Genomic DNA, 21602 nt, shown 5'->3' on the forward strand with positions numbered 1-21602 from the left:
TAGACTTTCTGTCTTATCGCATTTCCCCATGGTAAACCATCGTTTAATTTACCAGTTTAATGTGAAAGAGTACGAGAGGAAACTTTGATTTATTTTGTTTTGAAGGAGGAACGTATCTCTGAGCACTAACCGTATAAGCACCACAATAAAAGAAGAAAAAAACTTTTTAGTGACACTCACTTCCACACACAAAATGTCAGCTATACTAGTGACATATCTCACAAGTCTTTGAAACAAAAGAACACCCGCCGATTATCCCGATTTATAGTTCCGGATTACGAACGTCTTGTTTGTCGCCACGCTACCGCACAACTGAATCACCTAAGGATGATATCGCTTCGGAACATACAAAAACTTTACAGCCTGCCTTTTGTAAAGGTACAGCTCATAGGTCGTACCATAAAGAACGATCAATATTCCGTACGAAATAATAAATGTACTTGAATTCTTTTAATATTTCTACCTATCGGAAATATGGAAAATTAATTCGATAAATGAAATTAAACTCAAAAAGAAACAAAATAACATTTTACCAGTATCATGTTTGATTCGAGCGTTGTAATTTATTCAAAGTTCCATATATTTCTTTTATATAAACAATAAAAGAAGTAATTAAGAACCAAAACATTACGTAAATTACTAACAGTGATACTTCAATGAATGATGAATAAAAAGTTTTCTTAAAATAGGCAAGATACTTATTACAGCCGCATTTAGACGCCAAAAGTTGCCCATTCTTGACAAAAGAAATATACATAGAATGAAACTGTACTTACTCCTAATTTATTAGATATTTCTAAATGGTTTTTTAACGTCAACAAAAATGAAACAAACATTTCTATAATATCTGTATTATATTTAAATTCCATAAACCTTTATACATATAGATCACTTTACGTCCAACATTGAACAACAATCATTTTACAGGATTTGTGTCGCGACACTATTGGTGAAGTAAATAAACGCACCGGCCAAATTTACAAAAGTTGCACCCAAAAATACACCCAACCACTTTCCATCTGACATGGTCACCAAACTAGCAGTGACGTGTCCACACAATATTCCTGGAATAGTTGCTATCGTGTTGCTAACGGCAAAAGTAGTTCCAGCATGATTAGGAGCGACGTCGACATGATTACTTAAGTGTCCGGCTGAATTGCACGCACTCAAACCCATGGAAATGCTTACAAGTATAAGTGCAAAAGCTAAATGTTCTACGACACCAAACATAGCCAGAAATAAAGCAGGGCCAACTAGTCCAATGCAAGTCATCAACCTGCGCACATTTAAAACACTCCAACTTTTATTAAGAAGTAGACCGTCGGCCACATGCCCGGAGATAATGCCAAATATCGAATTGACAATGTAAGGAACGGCGGTTAGGCTCAAACTGTGAGCATTCGCACCCAAAAACGTGTGCATGTAAGTCGGTAACCAGTTCATAATGATATAGGACGACCAGTTCATTGCGAAATGCGCCGCGTAGATTGCCCATAGAGGCTTGCTTAAAATGAAATCGGCCCATCGGGTATTGTGGGCTATAACCTTTGGCATATGCAGAGGGATGGTTTCTTCTCCCCCAAATGCGTCTCGCGGGTAGAAGCAGTACCATAAAAATATCCAAATAAATCCGAAAGATCCGAACCAGAAGAAACAAGCCTCCCAGGCGAAGTGAGGGCAGAGCACTGACGCAACTGTTTGTCCTACCGAACCCGATGCCAAGAGATAGGAAAATGCTCGTGATCGTTCCTCTACGGGTATACTATGGGCGAATAGATGAAATATTGTAGGAAGGCCTAAAAAATTCAACAATATTTCATGTCGCTTGGGTGACCATTAAAAAAACCTCAAATAGGCGTTGGAACATCAGTCTTGGATAAATTTGTCTATTTATTATCAATGAAAGGTTTTTGTTGAAAATGATAAATGGCTTAATCAATGCCCTGTGTTTTTGGTTCTCTGCCCATTGAGAAGGTTCTTTGATAGCATGTTATAAGGTGAAATAAACTAGTATTGTAAATTATACACTTACCTAAGCCTTCAGCAAATCCTAATACTATCCTACAGGTAACTAATGCTGCAACGCTACTTGCCAGAAAAGGTGTAATAAATGTGGCTATGCTCCATAGCAGAACACTGAAGATCAACACATTTTTAGCGCCTAACTTTGTCGCCCAAAAGCTCCCTAAAATATTTATGGATAAGTAAAATAACAGATAGGTGGTTTATGATACATGCATGGTTACTGAAGAAATAATATTATTGACATTGCAATTTTGGCATGTCTAAATCCTTCTTGGCAGGATTTAAAATGTGAATGTAATGCACACTGCTGAGCCCTTAGTAAAAAGTAAATGTTATTCTCAGTTAGTTTGAATTGAGGATAATGTGCAATTTCATTGTTCCTCCTAGTGGAGTGTAATTCCCAAATAAAATAAGAGGCAGAAAGAACATTCCACTCCAAATGTATATAACATATTCAAATCCATTCAATACACATTTTTGAGCAATAAATGGAAACTAACTAGCTAATTAACTACTATTTAAATGATAGGTAGTTGCCATAAACCCTTACCAATTATTTGGCTAGTAAAATATCCTATGGCAAATGCTGATAATATCCATCCTTGTAAATGTAGATTCCAGCCAAATACTTTTGTCATCGGTACTATAGCTATGGGCATTATTACTCTATCAGCACTATTTATAAAATTGGCAAAACTACATAGTGCCACAATCCGTGATGTACGGGTAAACCATCGAATTCTTGCCATTATTCAAAAGCCTCTCTAATACTTCGAGTAAGGGCTTAGGCTGGTAGTTGCTAATGGTTATGTAGATATTTCTTAAAACTATGTACAAATTAAATTATATAGAAACATCCTCTTTGGTTTAGTTCAGGTTAGTAGTTCAGATTTTAGCGGTTTTCCTTGTTGGTGGATAGACTGATTTTAATTTTCCATGTTTTTACTTGATTTTATTATTTGTTTATGTAATTTTGGTTTCAATTTAATGAAACTGTATAAACGAAAACAGAGATTGGTAAAATCTAAAATGAAAATAAATGAACAGCTGGCAAAAATTCTAAATTCAAACATCACATCGCACTACTGACACTTGACAATTAATGACACCAACCCTCAATATTGGCACTGACAATAGCTGAATTTTATTTCTTAATCCTGAGCGCTTCAGAAATGAACCTGTCGCACTCAAACTTCTCAGAAACTATGACGAAAAGTGAAATAAAAGAGTATTCTCCATAAAACATTAGTGCTCTCTATCCTCCATATTTCTCTACCGGGTGCTCTGTGAAACTTGATTAGGATTGAAGAGGGAGGTAAACTACCAAGAAGGAATAGGAGTAATATACCAATCAATTCAATAAATATTATAAAATATAATTGGAGAAGAAAGAAGATTCGTTTTGTAATATTCCATATAGGAAATTGATAAGGAGTAATGTTTTTATTATGAAAAAGAGTGATGGATTTTGGACTAATTAATAGAGAGAACTTAGAGGACTTGCTGAAGGACATGCCAGAGAAAAACCAAGATAAGATATCTATTATTGCAGGGCTTCCGAATTTATACTGATATTTAATTAATAATTTAAAATACTTTCAATATGAAGCCGCCTTCAGCTATGCAACAGATCATAACTAATCAAACATTAGAAGCTTTAAAACGATCTGTTTCAAAAACTATAACAGAGGTTAAGCCTCACATTCAAGCCGTCAAAGAGATCCAGGTGAAGATTTTAAGTCAGAAACTTACCCAATTCAATAATTGGTACAAGAAACTGACGGGCTTAGATAAAGTGTATTTAGCACAAGAAAAAGTCACATGTTTGCAGGTATGTTATCTTGGGACTTATGATATGGCTGGAATGTTACATTTGTTTATTGTTCATTAACTAGTGAAGGTTGGCTCAAACCCATGCACATTTGGGTGGTGCAAATCCATATTTTGAGTTTTTGTAACTCGTTGAGTATGGTGCACCCTCAGGTGTAACATTGATGCTCTTAGAATCTATTATGTTGTTTAGATATCGTTAGCACAAACTCTATCCATTTAAAAACTTAAAAATTAAAGGGTGTCCACTTGCAATCCCTTATATTTTTAATTGGCCACTATGACATCATGCCTCCAAGACATTCAAGTAGGTACTTAAACCACTAACTGCCTAACTATTGTGACTATTGTTAATTTGACAATATTGGTAAGACTTCATCCAATAAGTACCTAAGGAATCAAAATATTTATGGAAACAAAATTCATCCTGTAGGTTTCATTAAGGGATAGCCACATTTTATATAATATACAATATTGATAACAGTCAGGTATTTAGTCACAATGAAGAACCAAGAAAGAGGGCCCCAGGGGCAAGTGTTGATATTTTTTGCTTCATTTTTACAATTATTTGCTTTATTTAGCAGCTATTTACGCTTAATTTCATTCTCTATCTATTTGTGATAATCAATCACAACCAAAGGAATGACAGAAAGTAAATTTGCTTGCAAATTTCTATTTTACATGTTTATTATTGACTGAATATTAATTCAAAAATTATCCAAATAAGCAGAAAATAAATTTTGTATTCAACAGAACTTCAGGTCAGAAAACACTAAGTATTTTATACTCTATCATAACAAGCTTCCAACAAAAAAGAAAGCCATGAAACTGTTTAAAGCTAACCTAAAATTTAAGTGATTTTTTTTGTTAAATAACTTTACAAGATTAGAAAACGCGTAGGATTTTCTAAGGCCTTTTACTATTTTATACCATTAAGCGGATACTTAACATTACATTTTTAATGTTAGTTTTAACCGTAGGGTCAGCTGTTAAAAATTCAGGAAAAAAGGCGTGAGTTTGGAAGGCAACTCTCCGAAGTTCGTCAAAAATCCATGGAATTACAAGATGAGGTTCATAAAGTTAAAAGACAGGACGACTTAGAAAAATTTTTAGATTTGATGAAAAAGGAAACTGAGGTATGAAAATCCAATGTCCTGAACTAGGCAGACAATTTTTATTCAGGTCTAAAGCTCAGGCATTTCTTAGAATTTACCTGAACTCTGTTTGAAAATTAGTCTCTGCAGATCGAGTCAACGATGTGCGGTATCTACATAGTTATATCGTGGCGTTCTAAAATACTGTCTTAGAAGATTTTTTAATAATGGATATAGGGTTATCCTTACATTTGGACGTCCATAGCTACTTTATTATTGGAGCCAAAAAAAATTATCAATAAAAAAGTTTTCTTTCTGAGTTTTCAGCATATACAATTAGAAGAAATAAATAGGTATTGTATTCTAATTTTGTTTCTTCAATAAACTTCAGTCCCAAATGCTGTATGCACTTATTATCAGTCACAATAGGGCAAATTGTCTTTAATTAAGGGTAATAATCCTACAATACCGCCAGGAATCATATTTTACATCTCTTGAATTATTACCTTCATTTTACATACACAGGGAAATTATTAGATAAGATGTGTCTTTTATTAGAAACTACCCCTTTGCCCCTGTCACTACTCTGATAATTGTCGAAAGACACCTTAGGTGCCCATTTAGATTTCTATTTGAATAGCAGGAACATAAAATTTAAATTAGAAGATGGAACAGGACATCATTAATTAAACAATGTATTTTTTCTTCAATTGGGTTTTCTCTTAGATTTTAACACATGATTATCTAAATTTTTAAGGTTTTAAAGCTGGAAAAGTCAATTTCAAAAACCTTCCAAGAATACGACCAGAATGAACGAGAACTATTCACCGCATTTACAGATTCAATAAGAGATTCTCATGAAAAACAAAGGGCCCAAATGGAGTACACCAAATATTTCAGCGTAGTGTTGAGCATCGCTGGTTCGTTTTTGACATTTATGTATTCAACTTTCAAGAAAGAACAACTGAAAAACATTATTTATGAGAAGATGCAAATTGTAGAGCAAGGCGGAGGGGTATTCGTCTCACAGCTAATAGATTCAAACAAATCATTAATGACCGAAATTGTGACCAATAGGACTGCACTTAGTGCCTTCCATGATGTTGTTTCAAAAAGATTATCAGCAATAGAAAAAGTATGTAATGAACGCAGTAGTAACAACGTATCTATCGCGGGGACAAGCAGTGTGGATTTTATTGATAAACATCGTAAAGACTCTTCTAGTGAGCCTAGGGACTACTTGCCAGTTATAGGTGTTGTTGTAGGGTTGTTGTTGATTGCAAGGGCATTGTCTGGCTAGTGAACACTACTTAGACTAAAAATTTGTTGTTTATCTTAATAATTCCATATTTAAGTATTAAAGCTGTTTTTATTGAGAACTATGTCGTTTATTTTCAACCGCTTATCTTTTTTTACACTAATTCCCCAATAACAATCTCTTATGAGTTGGCTTGGGATGAATCTCCGTTGTTTTTTGTAGAACATCAACAGCTTCTAATAGACCTAATTTTTAGGCAAAATGTGATTAACTTATATTATGCACAATGTTAAGCTTTCTTGATGTTGGCTTTCAGTTGTAACCCTAGGATGTTGGTTGGCAATTATTCCAGACATGCAGATATGTCCAATAGTTTTTAAGCAATGTACCAAATTGTCAAGATTTGAAAGCAAAAATCCCAAAAACTTTCGAAATGACAAAGTCTCTGGAAATCTAAACATTTGTGCGGTAAAGAGGAGTATTCTAATAATACAAGCTGGTTTCCAGCTAATAAACCATCTAAAGGTAATTTGTTTTGGGTAGGTCTCCATATCTGTAGTAGAAGGCGGTCCTATGTGGCGGGGCTAAACGTGACTAAATATCCCAATTTAAAGTTAGCAAACTGAAAAGTTTGTCGTCGGAAAAATGAAACTATCCACTAGAAGGGTGTTTTTGCCTTGGATACTTTCATTAGAAATAATTTTAAGTAATAAATTTATTTATCAAACTAAAATGACGTTTATAATGCTGAATATAACAAATAACGGATAAATTCCACATTCTATTTTGTAACTTACTCCTGTGTTGGAGATTGTTTCATTAATCCAAGTATAGAATTCTGTAAGTCTAGTGTTGACGGAGGGATATCCTGCACTACAGTTAGTAACACCGAATGACACAAGACCTATTTGGGTACCATTGACGAGTATTGGTCCCCCCGAGTCTCCATTGCAAGATCCAACGGTTCCCTCACCTGAAACAAATTATTATATGGTTACGGTAGGTACAAATCTAGTATTATGATGCATTAATGTTACCACCTTCTATGTGGCGGTCCAATTATCATGGTTCACTATTGCTGTCTCAGAAGCTGTTAGTCTGAAGGTTGGTCAAATCAGACAACAAAAGCTGCGAAATTTAATGGTAAACTAAGTTTTGAAAGCAGTGTTGTCAAATTTCATTTGGCTTGAGGAACAATCAAAATCTGTCAAAGCGGTTGTTTCGCCTTCATTTTTTTTATAAAACCGCCAGTTTTGAACATATTTTGAAAAAACTGTTTTAACAAATTTTTACGTTTTTTAAATATTTCGCATACCACACGAAATTTGGTAACACCAATTTTTTCGAATTTTTGTCTCTAAATTTATTAATTTTTATCTTATTTCCCCGACCTGTATTCTAACAGTTCAGGAGCTAGCAACAGTGAACCATGACAACTGGGTTACCTTTTATAACTACTTGGCATCCGATGTTAGCGTTGTATAGTTGTAACTTTGACGGAAAGCAGTGAACGTTACAGTTATACAATCCAATGCTGTCAATCACATAACGATATTATATATAAGGAAGGCTCGATTTTATATACTGAAGCGGTCAATTATTACGAAAATCATACGAGACCAAGTGAAATGTTACATTCAAAAGATGTACGATGTTATATAACATTTAAAACCGAGGCATTTTTGAAAACATAGGGTGTCCCTGAAAACGGTTACAGACACTAACTCTCGTGCTCTACATATATAGAACACCCTGTATCATATTGCCTAAGTATGAATTCTAATAATATTTTTTGTAGCAATTCCATAGCCAAATGTGTGTTTTTTAAAATTTTGTTGGGCCTTGCATGATTAACGAAGAAATCGAGTGGTTTCGTCGTCATTCCCCCAACATCTGCAACCCATAATTTGGACGTAAATATTTCTGAAATTCTTCAATAAGGCATATGACATACTACATGGAATATTATTAGAATTCGATATATAATCTAAAAATAGCTAATTATACAGGGAGTTCTATTTGAAATAAGAGAAACGGTAGCTGTTGCGGTTATATGAATTTCCAGGATGCCTCAGTTTTACAACTTATAAGATACAGTAAGACCTTGATATGTAATAGTATGATGTTTCGTGCAGTTTCAAAATAATCGACCGTTTCGAAATGTGTAGATAAAAACGACCTTGTATAATACTATTAATAGTAGTTACATAGCGTTTTTGGAATCGTGTTGCGGAAGTATATGTAATATTCTCGAGAATTAGCTGAATTTATGGACCGAGGAGTGTGATCACCATGGCTTGTTTACCATTTTATAATTTTTGCATGTTCTAGGCTGCATTTTAGTAAAGTCTTAATTGATAATTAAGCTAATTAATAATTCAAAATTATTAATAATCTGAGAGAATTAGAAATTGTCTATAAATAGTGTATGCTCTCATAATTTATATTTATTTTTCATACCGATCATACCTGAGGTGCAAAGATGATGATCCACTATATAATTTGCATAATCTTCATAAGACTTGCACTCGTTGTTGGAGATGACTGGTGCGTCGACGTATCTCAGTTCAGTTGAGTAATACCCTACAATATACAACTAATACTGATTTATATAGAAACTCCTCTGCCAAGCAAAGATCAGAGCATTGATCATGACATCAGAAGGTTTTCATCACGGTTAATCTATTCAATCAAATGGCCATCAAGTGGGGTGCAATGTATCGCGGTATGGTCAGTGCTTATTTAGTAGACCACAGAGATAGAAACACCACTATTTTGAATAAAACTCGTGACTTAAATCTGATTATTTATAAGAAGAGTTTTAGTGGCAATGCTCTAAATAACATTTTACTCATCAGTAGTTAAAAAAAAATCAAATCAACTATTCATAGTATGTATCATTAGTTTTATTCCATACTATTAGTGGTTCAAGATTTGTCAAAAATTTAAGGCAATTTTTGACCTTTTGTCCCATACCACAAAACTGTGTAGAGGTAACTTTTTCATTAGCGGTTTCAGCAATTTCAATCATAAATCACCCTTCTCTTGCAATTTCCAATGGCACCTTACACGAATCTTCGGTTCTTGTAAGCAATTGGAACCACTGAATTAACTAGTTTAGAACGCGTACTTTAATCTTATAGAGCCATTTTTCAAGTTCAAGCTTTTTTCCTAGATCTGTTCCTTTTGCATAGCCGAACTGATCATTTTCTGAGTCTCTTCATTTGTGTCCTTATCTTCGATTCGAAAAAGATATTATAAGAACATGTGGGGATAGTATAGCGCATCCGCAAGAGGAGAAAAGAATCACGAATTAAGAAACTGCATAATCCGAAAAAGATAAAAAGTCCATAGTTGAAGTTGCTCAAGCTCAAAGCACTGACGAAGAATGAATAAACTAACCTGAATTAACCTGAACAAATTGTCTAGATTATTTGTGCATAGTTGTTTAGTATGTCATCGAAGTTTGGAAATGGTTTTTAATGTTTCCCGAATTGCTGTGAAAATGTATAAGATAGTGGCGAACAAGAAAAGTAGCAGTAAAGCATCTTTAATTCTAGCAAAGAAGAGATGTTGAGCTAAAAAAATATTTAGGAAAATACGTACATGTAAGTAATATTGAAGAGTCTGGTTTTAATCTCTAAATTAAAGCTTATTTTTATTCATTTATTGCCCAACAATAAAAAGCTAAAAGACTAATGTTTGATTATCGATAATTTAAATTTGGATTGGCTCTGAAGTTTCCTCAATACTGATTGACATCATACGATGATTATCTTAATATGAACTGAAAGAAACAAAGTACGTGTAGCTTCTATGCAGAAAGTAGTAAAACGTACATGTAAAATTACCTCGAAATAGGTCTCTAATAAAATTTTCTTAAAATCGAATAGTTTTAATATTGCATGAAGATGATCTTGAGTAAGTCGATATATGGTAAACAACTTCATTGCCATTAAATTCTAACAATATTACGGTAGACTATGACTATGACGCAAATTTTTTAGGACAAGGTGGCAAAATTTCACATTTTTTAAAGAACATTTTCAATAGTTTTCATAATTTTGTTTGTGTTTAGATTCATTTGTATTTTAAGAAATTAGATTAAATGCTACAAATTGCTTCATATAGTTGATAACTGAGCCGGATGATTACTTTTTTGCCTTACTTCCTTTACATCCTTAATTTGCCTCGATATATATTTTTGCAAATTCTACAAAAACGGTGAAAGGTACGAAAATACTGCAAGGGGCCAAAAAGCTAAAGAATCGAAGAAGGATTTTAAATTTGGTATCAGAATTCACATAGGGTATTTCAAAGCAAATATACAAAGCATAAAATAGTACATGACCTAAGAAACGTAATATCCTGTATATAACTATCGACGATTTTGACTTTTTGTTGTAGAGGGTCAGAAAATAGGTGTGCAAAGTTTCAAAAATTTAATTCATTGTTTGCATGATAAAACGCAAAATATCAGAGAAAATGTGCAACTTCGCCGCCCTAGATATCGAAAATGGAGCGTTTTTGACCATGGGTTTATTAGCACGTATTTAATTAGTTTACAGGGTGCTATTACCCCCTGAAATATTTCTATGATAATGTCACCCTGTATACACCTGGATACCTGCAATCGTCAAGCCCCATCCCAAAGTTACACTCGTTTGTCCAGTGTACAAATTAGTTCCAGCAGCTACAGGAACTATGTCAATATAGTTACTCAGGGTGACTTTCTCAGGGAGCCTTACCAAGGACACATCATTTTGAAACGTCATTGAATTCCAATTCTCATGAATTACATATTTTGTTGTAGCGTAAACTATTCTGCTGTCCTCTTCTTTTGATAGATCATGCGCTCCTAGTACTACTGTGATGTTAGTTGCCCTAAAAAGGCCAGATTGATTGATATCATGACACTGATATGAAAAGTTCAGGTTAAATGAATCACATACCATTGTGTGCAATGAGCGGCTGTCAGTACCCAGTTAGGAGCTACTAAAGAACCACCGCAGAAGTATTGAGTAATGTAGACGTAAATGTATAGAGCCGCTTGAAATGGATACTCGTGTTGGGTTGCTACGTCTCCACCAATGATGCGTTTAACTGATTGAGTTCTATCTTTCATGAATTTAAATTCAGAGGGAGGTTCTCGTATGGGGATTTCCTGAAAATGTTTCCTTCTCATTTGCCAACTCTTGAGTATCTAAGTAGCTAAACTTACGGTGGTCCCGAGACTATTAGAGAATTCATCTATATCAATTCGTTGTCCATGGATTGCGTTAAGACAAACACTAGCCATCAGTAATATTACTTTAAAATCCATGTCAATTACAAAAGCTTTTGTCGCCGATAACTCATTGAATGATTGATTCACGGAGTAGCTGAATTTATTGGGCTGTTGAATTATCCGCATATTGTAGCTTTTATATATAGCTATACTATATAGCCATTATACAGATATATAATAATTATTTATTGTATTCATAATAATAATCAACTACAATAACTGATTTTCTATGCTAAGTCTCGAGAGAGATTGCATTTGTTCATGATAGTAAGTGTCTTAGGGTCTTATGTATTTTGTCAATTTAATGATAAATATCTTCCATTTTTGAATCCCACTAATCCTAATTGCTAATATAGCTTTTTTATGGCATGTCTAGCATTTTAAATATTATATGGCTCGTTTAAAAATGTCTACACAGGGTACATAGACTTTTTGTAATTAGTGAGGAAATGCATTGCGTTGTGTAACAAGGGGTAATGCGCAGGACGAGCGAAGGGAGTTTAAGCGAACACCTTAATTTCGCTCATTTACTTATATAACACAGTTGCAAGTAATTCATTTCAGTGATTATGACTGGAAACAGAGCCACAAATCCTTAAGTACATGTACATATTTCTAAAATCGTGAATAAGCCGTTTAATAAAATAATACCATACAGGGTGTTCTATTATGACAACAGAAATCTTGCATCGTAGCTTCTTTTTGTTTTATATTGAATCACTTTTTGTGTCATATTTATTATATTTTTTATCCATTGTAATTCTTTAACACTCAAAAATGTCAATAGAGATTTTTTCCCTCTAATAACAAGCTCTTTCGAAAAGCGCTATAAAATTTACATATCCACGTAATAAATAACACGAGAGTAGTGAAATATTTATATTGTGTATCTACTAAGAAAAGTAACATATTTTCGATCAAGGATGCTAATTAAGCGAGAGTCAGAAGTTGAAATTATGATTTTTCTGTAAGATGGATCTACCATTTTTTCTCAAATTTAAAATTTATTTCACATATATAAATTTTGAACGTCTATAGGAGAGCAACCAATCGTATAGGAATATATTCTCAGCCTTATGTTTGGCATGGTTGCGGAGTAACGTACAATTCTAGCTGGCTTTATGAGGGAAAAACTGGACCTGCCCGGAACGATAACTTTTCCGTCGTAACAACATGCCAGAAAGCGGCCTCTTCTACAGAAAATACAGAAAAACTAATGTGAAAAAGTAAAAGCGAAATTACTTAGGAATCTTTGTTTTTTCGTATATTTTACCCAATTTTCCTTTATAGTATCTGAGGTCCGAATCGTCAGCTGGAAGTTTGGGACAAATACATTTGATCAGGAGAACAAAGTCATTCCATAAGAGCCAATGGAAGATGTATGCGAGAAGGACCTCTTCTTCCAAATAAGAAAAATTATTGTGCGTTTCTCGAATTTTTTCTCTGCAAGCGCAGAGTTTCACCTTTTTGCCAATTTTGGCAGTTTCATAAGCTGAGGTTAATTCAGGTTAATAAAGATAATGTTAAAATAAATCAAATATCAAAAGCCAAAATAGACATTTCCATATGTGCTTTTAATAAGTTTGTTACATCCATGAATGATCGTGAGTTAAGCATCTACAAGCAGTGGAATTAGTTTAAAGTCAAATGTGTTTTTTTTACCTGTTTATGAAGTTCTGATCAGACGACCTGTAACACCATGTATGTGTATTCAAAAAGAGTAAAAAATTGCTTGCTGTCTGCGGTTTAATGTGCCATTTTGATGCCATTTTTATGGCAATTTCACCACGTCCCCCAAATTTTCTCACTGGATAGAATAAGTTGAAATATATTTTATTGTGGTTTTTTTATTAGAAATAATTCGAAATAATAAACCTATTTATCATACTAAAATAGCACTAAAATAGCCAACTATAATGAATAACGGATAAATTCCACATTTTATTTTGTGGCTTGCTCCTGTGTTGGAGATTGTTTCATTAATCCAAGTATAGAATTCTGTAAGTCTAGTGTTGACGGAGGGATATCCTGCACTACAGTTAGTAACACCGAATGACACAAGACCTACTTGGGTACCATTGATGAGTATTGGTCCCCCCGAATCTCCATTGCAAGATCCAACTGTTCCATTACCTACAACAGAATTGTTATCACACATGGAGCATAAAACTATATTATATTCTGCTTGTACGGTGACCGAGGAAATAATATTCTTTGACAAATTTATAATACTTGTAAAGGCCTAAAAATGTCCATTAGTTGTAATATTCCTGCACTTGTAATTAAAAGTATCGTGTAATATTCGTGTATAATTAAAAAAAAACAGACCTGATATTTTTTCCGTATTTTTAGAAGGCCTTTTTATTATTTATTAAAACGTACCTGAAGTACAAAGATGATGATCCACTATGTATCTCGAATATGCATCATAAGAAGTGCACTCATCGTTGGATATAACTGGTGTATTCACATATCGCAGAACACTAGACAAACTCCCTGTAATAAATAATGTAATTTTACTATAATGCGCGTCTAAAGAATTGACCTCAATGCAAATCAGATCCGTATTACCAGAAATTAATAATCAGACCAAAATCTAGCATAAAAATGCATGAAATTAGTAATTGCCATAAGTATGCCACTGAATAACACGAGGGTCAGAATTCGGTTTAATAAATGCAGGACAGTACTGGGAAAAATTGATGATAGTTTTCGAACGGCGGAACGTCCACCACGTCGTAGAACAAAAATCTTCGACATTAAAAATGACGACACTAAACATGTACTTTTCGTATTTAGGCAATAGATATGTATATATGTATACAGTCCTAAATTGAAGTAAATATCTATTATAATATATTGTTGAAGTCCCTAGGAAGAAAAAAAGAGGACAGAACGAAATCTGATCGGCGGTCTTGGCCGGCTAGGTCCGATTGGGGGACTGCAGCCTTCCAGGATTTCAATTGAGGTAAATGACATCGATGCAGGGTTCATATTTTTCCATTAAACCGAAAAACGGTACTTTATGCTAAATGATGGCAAAGAAGGAGACAAGAGTTGACTTCAGGCTGTCGAAGCTTTACACCGAACTCGGCTAATTTTTCACCAATTTTGTATTCACTCCACCAAGAAGTAAGCAACCTCACAAGCCTCGAATTATCTAAAAGTTCCTATCTAAAGCTAAGCTCGCAAAACTCAATTTCAAAAGTGGTTCAAATAAAGACAATCCCAATTAAACGTAAAATTAATGCTTAACCCATGGAATTTAGACGTGTATAAATTGGCGTCTAGTGAATGAGTTCCTGTTATTGCTCTTAAAGTTCGATCCAAAGTATTATTTGGAACAAGGTGGAGAAGATGGACAGATGGGGTTGGCAACATTACGGACACATGCCAAAGGAACTGCAAACCCCTACACTATTTCAGCTTTTTTAACGGTATGGAAAACGTGACTTGTTATTTTTGAACAACCCTGTATGTGCATATAACCCATGTCGCTCCTTAAACATCTAGTAAACATGATTTGCATAGGTAGATACATTAAATGTGTATACCTACCTGCAATTGTCAATCCCCATCCTAAAATAGTACTTGTTGATCCAGTGTACAAATTGGTACCACCAGCTATCGGAACGATGTCGATGTAATCATTTAAAGTGACATTCTGAGGTAGTTTGATTAAGGAAATATCATTTTGTAAAGTAGTCAAGTTCCAATTTTCATGTACAATGTATGTTGCTGTGTGGTAAACGACTCTACTGGTCTCTGTTTCCGCTGATATATTATGTGATCCTAGCACTACTGTAATGTTAGTTGCGCTAAGAATGATTTCAATTTCAATGATAAAAGAAAACCATCTCGGATTAATGTAAAAACGTACCTTTCAGTACAATGAGCTGCAGTCAGTACCCATTCGGGAGTTATCAAAGAACCACCGCAAAAATATATAGCAGAATAGACGTAGATGTAGAGGGCCACCTGAAATGGGTATTCGTGGGGGGTTGCAACGTCTCCCCCGATAATCCGTGTATTTAGCTCAGTCCTATCTTTCATAAACTTTAATTGTAAGGGGGCGCTGTTCGTTAGGACTTCCTGCAAATCTCTCCTCCAGCAACTTTTAAATCTTGCTGAACTATTTAGACTTACATTGGTGTTCAGGCTGCTAGAAAATTCTTTCACATCAATTTGTTGTCCACGTGTTGATTTGAGACAAATACTTATAATTAATAAACAAAAATTTAAATCCATTTTAGTGCGAAAAGTTTCAGGCGCGGGATGCGAATTCAGTGAATTGATTTTTCTACCAAGATTGTTTTTATCGAGTGCATATTTGGAATAAATGTATAAAGAGTTAATTATCTAATCAAATATCATTTAATTATTAATTTATGGCACTGTTTTTAGTAATTTCTGTATTTATGGTCTTCACAATCACTAAAATCTCTATAGCATCATTCGCGGAAACGAATATTTTAGGTAATTTTTTTTCTATCCAAAAGGTACAGGGTGTTCCCATCACGCCTGAGAACTCCTTTCTTTTGACCCACCTTGTGTTTATTCCAAAAATTGAAAATTACTCTTTTGATTATTAATAATCAGAATTTGAAAATACCAAAGAGCTATGATATAAAATTTCGATTTATGTACTGGAGCACCCTATATATTCTTTTTTAGATGGGCTTTTTCGCGCAAAACCAGGATTTCGAGGCATTCTCTCCTCCCGAACTGTGCCTGCGTCGTCAATTACTTTCCTTGCAGGTTTTCGGTTAGGAATAACGAAATGAAAATACCAGAAAAGCTATTTGGGTTTTTTCTTTATTATTCCAGGAAAAGGATTGTCTGTTGGCGTTGGTGGGAAAAGTGGCTCGGCCTCAGCAAGGCCCTGGGATTACCACCAGAGCTCGTTAACGCTAGTTTGTCGCAGATAGGTCATACCTAAATTTGTGCGAATTAATTTCCTTAATCCAGGCGGATTTGTCAAGAGTCTTTTCTTCCTAGTCCTGGATAGATCCATTTCCTGGTCATGTATTGTCCAATAGCTGGTGTCTTCCCCTCTTGTGCGGGATGATATCCCTCGAGTCCATAGTCCGTCGACCTCGTGATCGGCTCATTTGGATGTTTCGCGGCTCTTTGGAACGTTTCGTGAATGCAGCCCAATGCGGCCATCTCTTTTACTGGTAGCATCCTTAAAATCTTATTTCTGATTTAATCACTTCCTGCTGCATCGACTAAACCCTCGGCCGATTAAAAGTCCATAATCTACAGTGACCTCCAATCTGCAGATGGCTGATTCTCTTCTGCAATACCTGTTTGTGTGCCAATTTATTTGGAAAAACGTAGTGTCTAGATGCAGTATTAAGTGATACAAACGATTTTCAGGTCATATTTTATTAATGGCACCATTTGGCCGGAAATGCTAGACACCACCAGTGATTCTCTTATTGTTGAAAAAAAGGAAGAAAGAAAACCATGCCTATGATAAAGGAAACCGGTATTAGGATTATAATCGATATTATATTTGAAATTTGTGCTGACGCCGACCGATAAGGCTCTACTCGTAATCTTATTTTTCTCAATGAACTGCAAGGTTGGCGGCAACCTTGCATGATTGCTGGGTCATCGCTATGCTAATCGATGGTCTGCTTACATTTATTTTTGCCCAACGCCTTTTTGTTTTTTCCTTTTAGTCAGTCGTAATAAAGCTTTGATCCCATAAATTTGGTTTTTGTTCAATAAGTACCTACAATGAAACTCAACGAAGGACTTTAATTTTGCAACAGGAAGTTTTGGATGTACATTCAGAGCAAAATGGAAGTCCATTTTATTATTTTTTGCCTGTTGGACAATTTTCGATGACATTTTTCCAGGGTCAGCCATAGCAAATGTTCGATAGAATGGCCTGCCAGATCTAACCCTTCTTGATTATTATGTTTGGTGTCATTAAAGAAAAAATTATTGGCAAAGAGCGTTATGAAACAAACTTTATTTTGCTGCGTGCAAGTCGTCGTGGATAAGTTTGCGTAGCATTAAATATACAGGGTGTTAGTGAAATAATTTTCGTAAATTTAACCAATGATTAAGAACATCATTTTGAACAAAAAAATTCCTTACAACAGGGACCGAAAATCTAATAGTTTAAAAAGAAAATGTCAAAGTTAGTGACCGAAAAGTTATGATAAGCTTTAAAATTTGAATAAAACGTGGAAAATGTAATCGACACATGTTGATTGTTAGACATGTAACAAAAAAACTGAAAATTATTCAATAATAACATTGCTAAAAGCAATTGAAAATTAATTAATAGCTTAAGCGGTAAAAATAGACGTAAGCGGCAACGCCGCACCGAACGTGACCGAGGAAACGGAGTTTATTTTGGTTTTCATTGTTTTTTATGGCCCTTCGTAGGGTGGCTCGCCCACTTTGCAAATGAAGCGATAAGGCATTGGAATGCGCAGTAAACAGGTAGAACTAGTACCTCTAATAGTACATGAGCTATGTAACCATCTGCATTATGCTGCGGTCATCTGCACTTTATCCCATTTTATGTGACATATGATCCTGGGCAAAGACGCCTGGCACCGTGGGCATGTGGATCCCATTAGGGACCATCGGGAAGGAACCACCCTTATTTTTCAAATTTGTCACGGACTGTATATCCTTCCATACAACATTTTAATGTGATTTCGTTCACGTTGAATGCATCTTCTGTCAGTACACGCGACAGATCATCGGCAAAGTGAATTTGGGCGAGCTTTAAGTGATTTTATTCCGACTTATTAACAACACCTAAGTTCTTTACGCGAGTATCGTGGCGTGCTTTTGATTTATGGAGAGGCGTCACAAAATTCGGAAGAAACTGGGCGCATTTACGGTAATCGTTATCCAGAAAGAAAACCTCCAGCTTGACAAACATTTGTGCACGTTTCCCGAAGGCTTCTGGATACAGGTAGCGTTGTTCCTACGTATAAAGGACGAGAAGTTGGTTCTGAAGCCGAAGAACGAATTTTAAACCTCATTCAAAAGAGTTCAACAAGGCATATCCGGAGTGGAGCATGCATGGACTCAAATGGCGGACATTTCGAGCATTTAATGTAGCAAAAACAATAATAAATTTGTGTTCTTGAGTGTGATGCGAGTGGTGGAAAATGTGTAACGTAACATGTTATGCTAATTAAAGACAACAATAATTTTAAGATAAATGGCTTTTCAAAATAATAAAATAAGAATCACATAATTTTTAAATATCATGAATTTAGGGCATTTTCTTAATTATGTACTGGAAAAATTACCAAAACCAAAAAAATGTGTAAAAAAACAAACCCACCAAATATAAATTAGATTATGAGATGCAAATTGTACATATTCCCAAGTTTTTCTGGGGGACTAAAACTGTTGGTGACGCTACGGTTCTCTGGCTTTGAGTTATCTGATATCGAAACTAAATAGTAATAAAAATAGATTTACTTTATAACGTTGAAGTTGAATCATTTCGGAGAACAATTGTCACAATAATTAAGCAGAAAAGCTTTTAATCTTGCAATATATTAGGAATGTTAAAAGGAATAATTAGGAAGTTAGATTGAGTTATGATGATAGTTATATAAATATAAAAATGGATATGAAAGGATATCATAATGACGATAGATATAGTAGCTTGGAATGTTTACTTCAATGGAAAAATTCAAGGTAAGGAACTTTTTGTTCGTAGTAATTAGAACCGAGATGATCTTTTATGCTGAATAGACGTATTGAGACAGCAATCTGAATAAACCTATGAACTCTACAGGTGGGCAACCGAGTCTGTAGCTTTTACCGTTTTTTGAGATTTTTATGCTGGATATCCTCTTCCCGAGATATTTCATATATTACTCTATTTCAAAATTTTATGCCTCTCTCACTACCATTATCGTGTGTTTGAAACAATATTATTCTATAACTGATGCGAAATGTATAGAATCCATTTCAATTTGATAATACGGTCAAATCGTAATTGCTACGTAGTTAATACGTAGTTATAACCCACACAAAAAAAAATCTTGTCTTTGCCATTCATAGAGAATAATTTGTGCCACCAAGGGCAATATATCAACTGCTGGGTAGCTTTGCCAAGGAGGCAATTTTCATAGAAATGCAGAAATTAACCATTCCTGTTAAAATTATCTTGTTGGTAAAATTACCAACGTCGCCTTTTAAGATGGGAAATATTTTGTAAATGGGGCTATTGTACCACCTAAGAGAACCCTACCTAGTAGAACCAATTCCACATCCTTTTTCCTACTAACCCGTTAATAATTTCAATTTGTTTATTAAACTTTTGCAACATGAAAATTGCGAAGAAAAAATGTCATCATACCCACCATACTATACCATATACATATATCTAGAGACGTCTTCCTCCAATCCAGAATCCTACTAGTGAGACCACTATAAGTATCAGTCCCGGAAGCAATAGTTACCGTACTATTATAGCTATAATATTCAAAGTGACTTTTTCCGGTAATTGCATTAGGGAGATATCATTCTGAAGGGTACTTGAGTTTCAACCTTCATGAATGAAGTACGTTGAAGTGGTATAGGCCACTCTGTTATCTTCTATAGCGTTCAAATCGTGACTACCAAAAATTGCTGTGAAGTTTGTCGCCCTAGAAATTATCAACTTTAATTACTTGACGAATGAAATAATAATAAAATGAAAAAACGTACCCTTTCACGCAATGGGCAGTGGTCATTATAAATTCATTGGTTATCAAGCTGCCGCCACAAAAATACGTGGAACTATCTTTGTATATGTACAAAGCCACTTGAAAAGGGTATTCATTAAGGGTGGCCTCGTCTCCTCCAACAATACGCATTGAAAGGAGAGGAGTTTCATCCTTGTTGAATATGAATCGCGGAGGAGACTAGTTTGTAGGGATCTCCTAAACGTATAAAGCTTGGAATTTGAATTCAATTTTGAAATTGTAAACGCACAACTCACATCAGTACTTGCCAAGGTGGTAGTGAGTTGGTCTGGACTAACTTTCTGTCCTGATATGCATAATCATAGTGAAGAACAAAATATTATAACACTTTGGAGATTCATGCTTCTCTTGGGAGTTACTCCACTTTTGAAAATAGTCCTGGCGCTCGGGGGGAAATATCATGTTTATACAGGTTTATATTGCATTAACAGGGGAGATGAGAACTTGGAACGTTGAATCAATGAATTAATTTAGTGTTCAAAGAGAGAAATTGGAAATTTGGTAAAATGAGGATTTATTTCTACCACTTTGCACTATGAAATGTGACTCACATTGCGTTATGATTCACTAACTACTTTAAATATTCAAATATTTCATTAATGTTTCTATAAATCTAAAAGAAAGATATTCATGTTGTCGGGCTTTGATCATTCTCAAAAAAGGTTCTGATGGCATGCATCAATTCGAGTTGTCGGCAGGGAATATTTTATCTTACATTTGCTACTAGGTACTACAATATACTACTGATGGTACTTAAATATCTGGACGCGCGATGAGAAACACGAAAAACTGGTAACAGAGAAGAACTCTTGTGGTAACATTTAAAGAGTCTTCTTGGATTTTTCTTGTATTTCTGACGCACGAATCAAGAATTTATTTATGTATTTTTATGTTTATACAGAGTGTAACACATCGTTATGTAGATATTTCAGGGGGTGGTAGTGTTTGGTAAGATAAAAAGCACCATTTCTGATATAAAGGGTGACACTTTTAGATGAAAAAAATGTTATTTTCTTTCGTTTGCTTAAAGATATCTTAGTAAAATTTCACATCCTTATGTTTTTTAAGAGTCTCTACAAGAAAATGTCAAAATCGTTGGTTTCCATTTGCAGGATTTTATGTTTTCCTAAGTCACGTGCCATTTTTTGCTTCTTAACTTTTTTCAGAAACTTTTTTTTAATATGAATTCTGACTTCATATTTAGATTCTTTCTTCATTTCTTTAACATTTTGATCACTTGCATCATTCTCGTATCTTTCACTGTGTACGAAAAAATTTCATATTGCAATTGAAAATGAAATTGAAATTAACCAGCAAAGTGCTTTAGGAACCCGGGCAAGAAGTTCTTAAAATGACCGAGGTTGAAT

The 21602-nt window shown here is 34.6% G+C and overlaps 3 protein-coding genes across 4 annotated transcripts; 1 reads left to right on the forward strand and 2 right to left on the reverse strand.

The window, feature by feature from the left end:
* Positions 1-835: 835 nt before the first annotated feature.
* LOC136412702 (uncharacterized) lies at positions 836-3110 on the reverse strand. Its single transcript, XM_066395870.1, has 3 exons — positions 2576-3110; positions 2033-2185; positions 836-1796 (listed from the first exon to the last, which is right to left on the reverse strand). The coding sequence occupies exons 1-3, from the start codon at positions 2772-2774 to the stop codon at positions 922-924; spliced, it is 1227 nt and encodes a 408-aa protein (XP_066251967.1). The 5' UTR covers positions 2775-3110; the 3' UTR covers positions 836-921.
* Positions 3111-3338: 228 nt separating this feature from the next.
* Positions 3339-6274, forward strand: LOC136412706 (uncharacterized). Of its 2 annotated transcripts, XM_066395877.1 has the most exons (4): positions 3340-3856; positions 4836-4991; positions 5707-5869; positions 5951-6273. In XM_066395877.1, the coding sequence occupies exons 1-4, from the start codon at positions 3629-3631 to the stop codon at positions 6247-6249; spliced, it is 846 nt and encodes a 281-aa protein (XP_066251974.1). In that variant the 5' UTR covers positions 3340-3628; the 3' UTR covers positions 6250-6273. The 2 variants fall into 2 exon arrangements, with proteins under 2 accessions (XP_066251973.1, XP_066251974.1); XM_066395876.1 differs by having other exon boundaries at positions 3339-3856; positions 5707-6274.
* Positions 6275-6929: 655 nt separating this feature from the next.
* On the reverse strand, positions 6930-15803 carry LOC136412735 (ovochymase-like). The gene is made up of 13 exons (XM_066395905.1): positions 15641-15803; positions 15375-15586; positions 15053-15312; positions 13877-13990; positions 13394-13627; positions 13157-13301; positions 12737-12937; positions 12508-12687; positions 11429-11645; positions 11160-11371; positions 10835-11091; positions 8677-8790; positions 6930-7180 (listed from the first exon to the last, which is right to left on the reverse strand). The coding sequence occupies exons 1-13, from the start codon at positions 15740-15742 to the stop codon at positions 6930-6932; spliced, it is 2499 nt and encodes an 832-aa protein (XP_066252002.1). The 5' UTR covers positions 15743-15803.
* Between the last annotated feature and the right edge of the window lie 5799 nt (positions 15804-21602).

This window comes from Euwallacea similis, chromosome 12 (genome assembly GCF_039881205.1).
Source record: "Euwallacea similis isolate ESF13 chromosome 12, ESF131.1, whole genome shotgun sequence".
Taxonomy (NCBI): Eukaryota; Metazoa; Arthropoda; class Insecta; order Coleoptera; family Curculionidae; genus Euwallacea; species Euwallacea similis.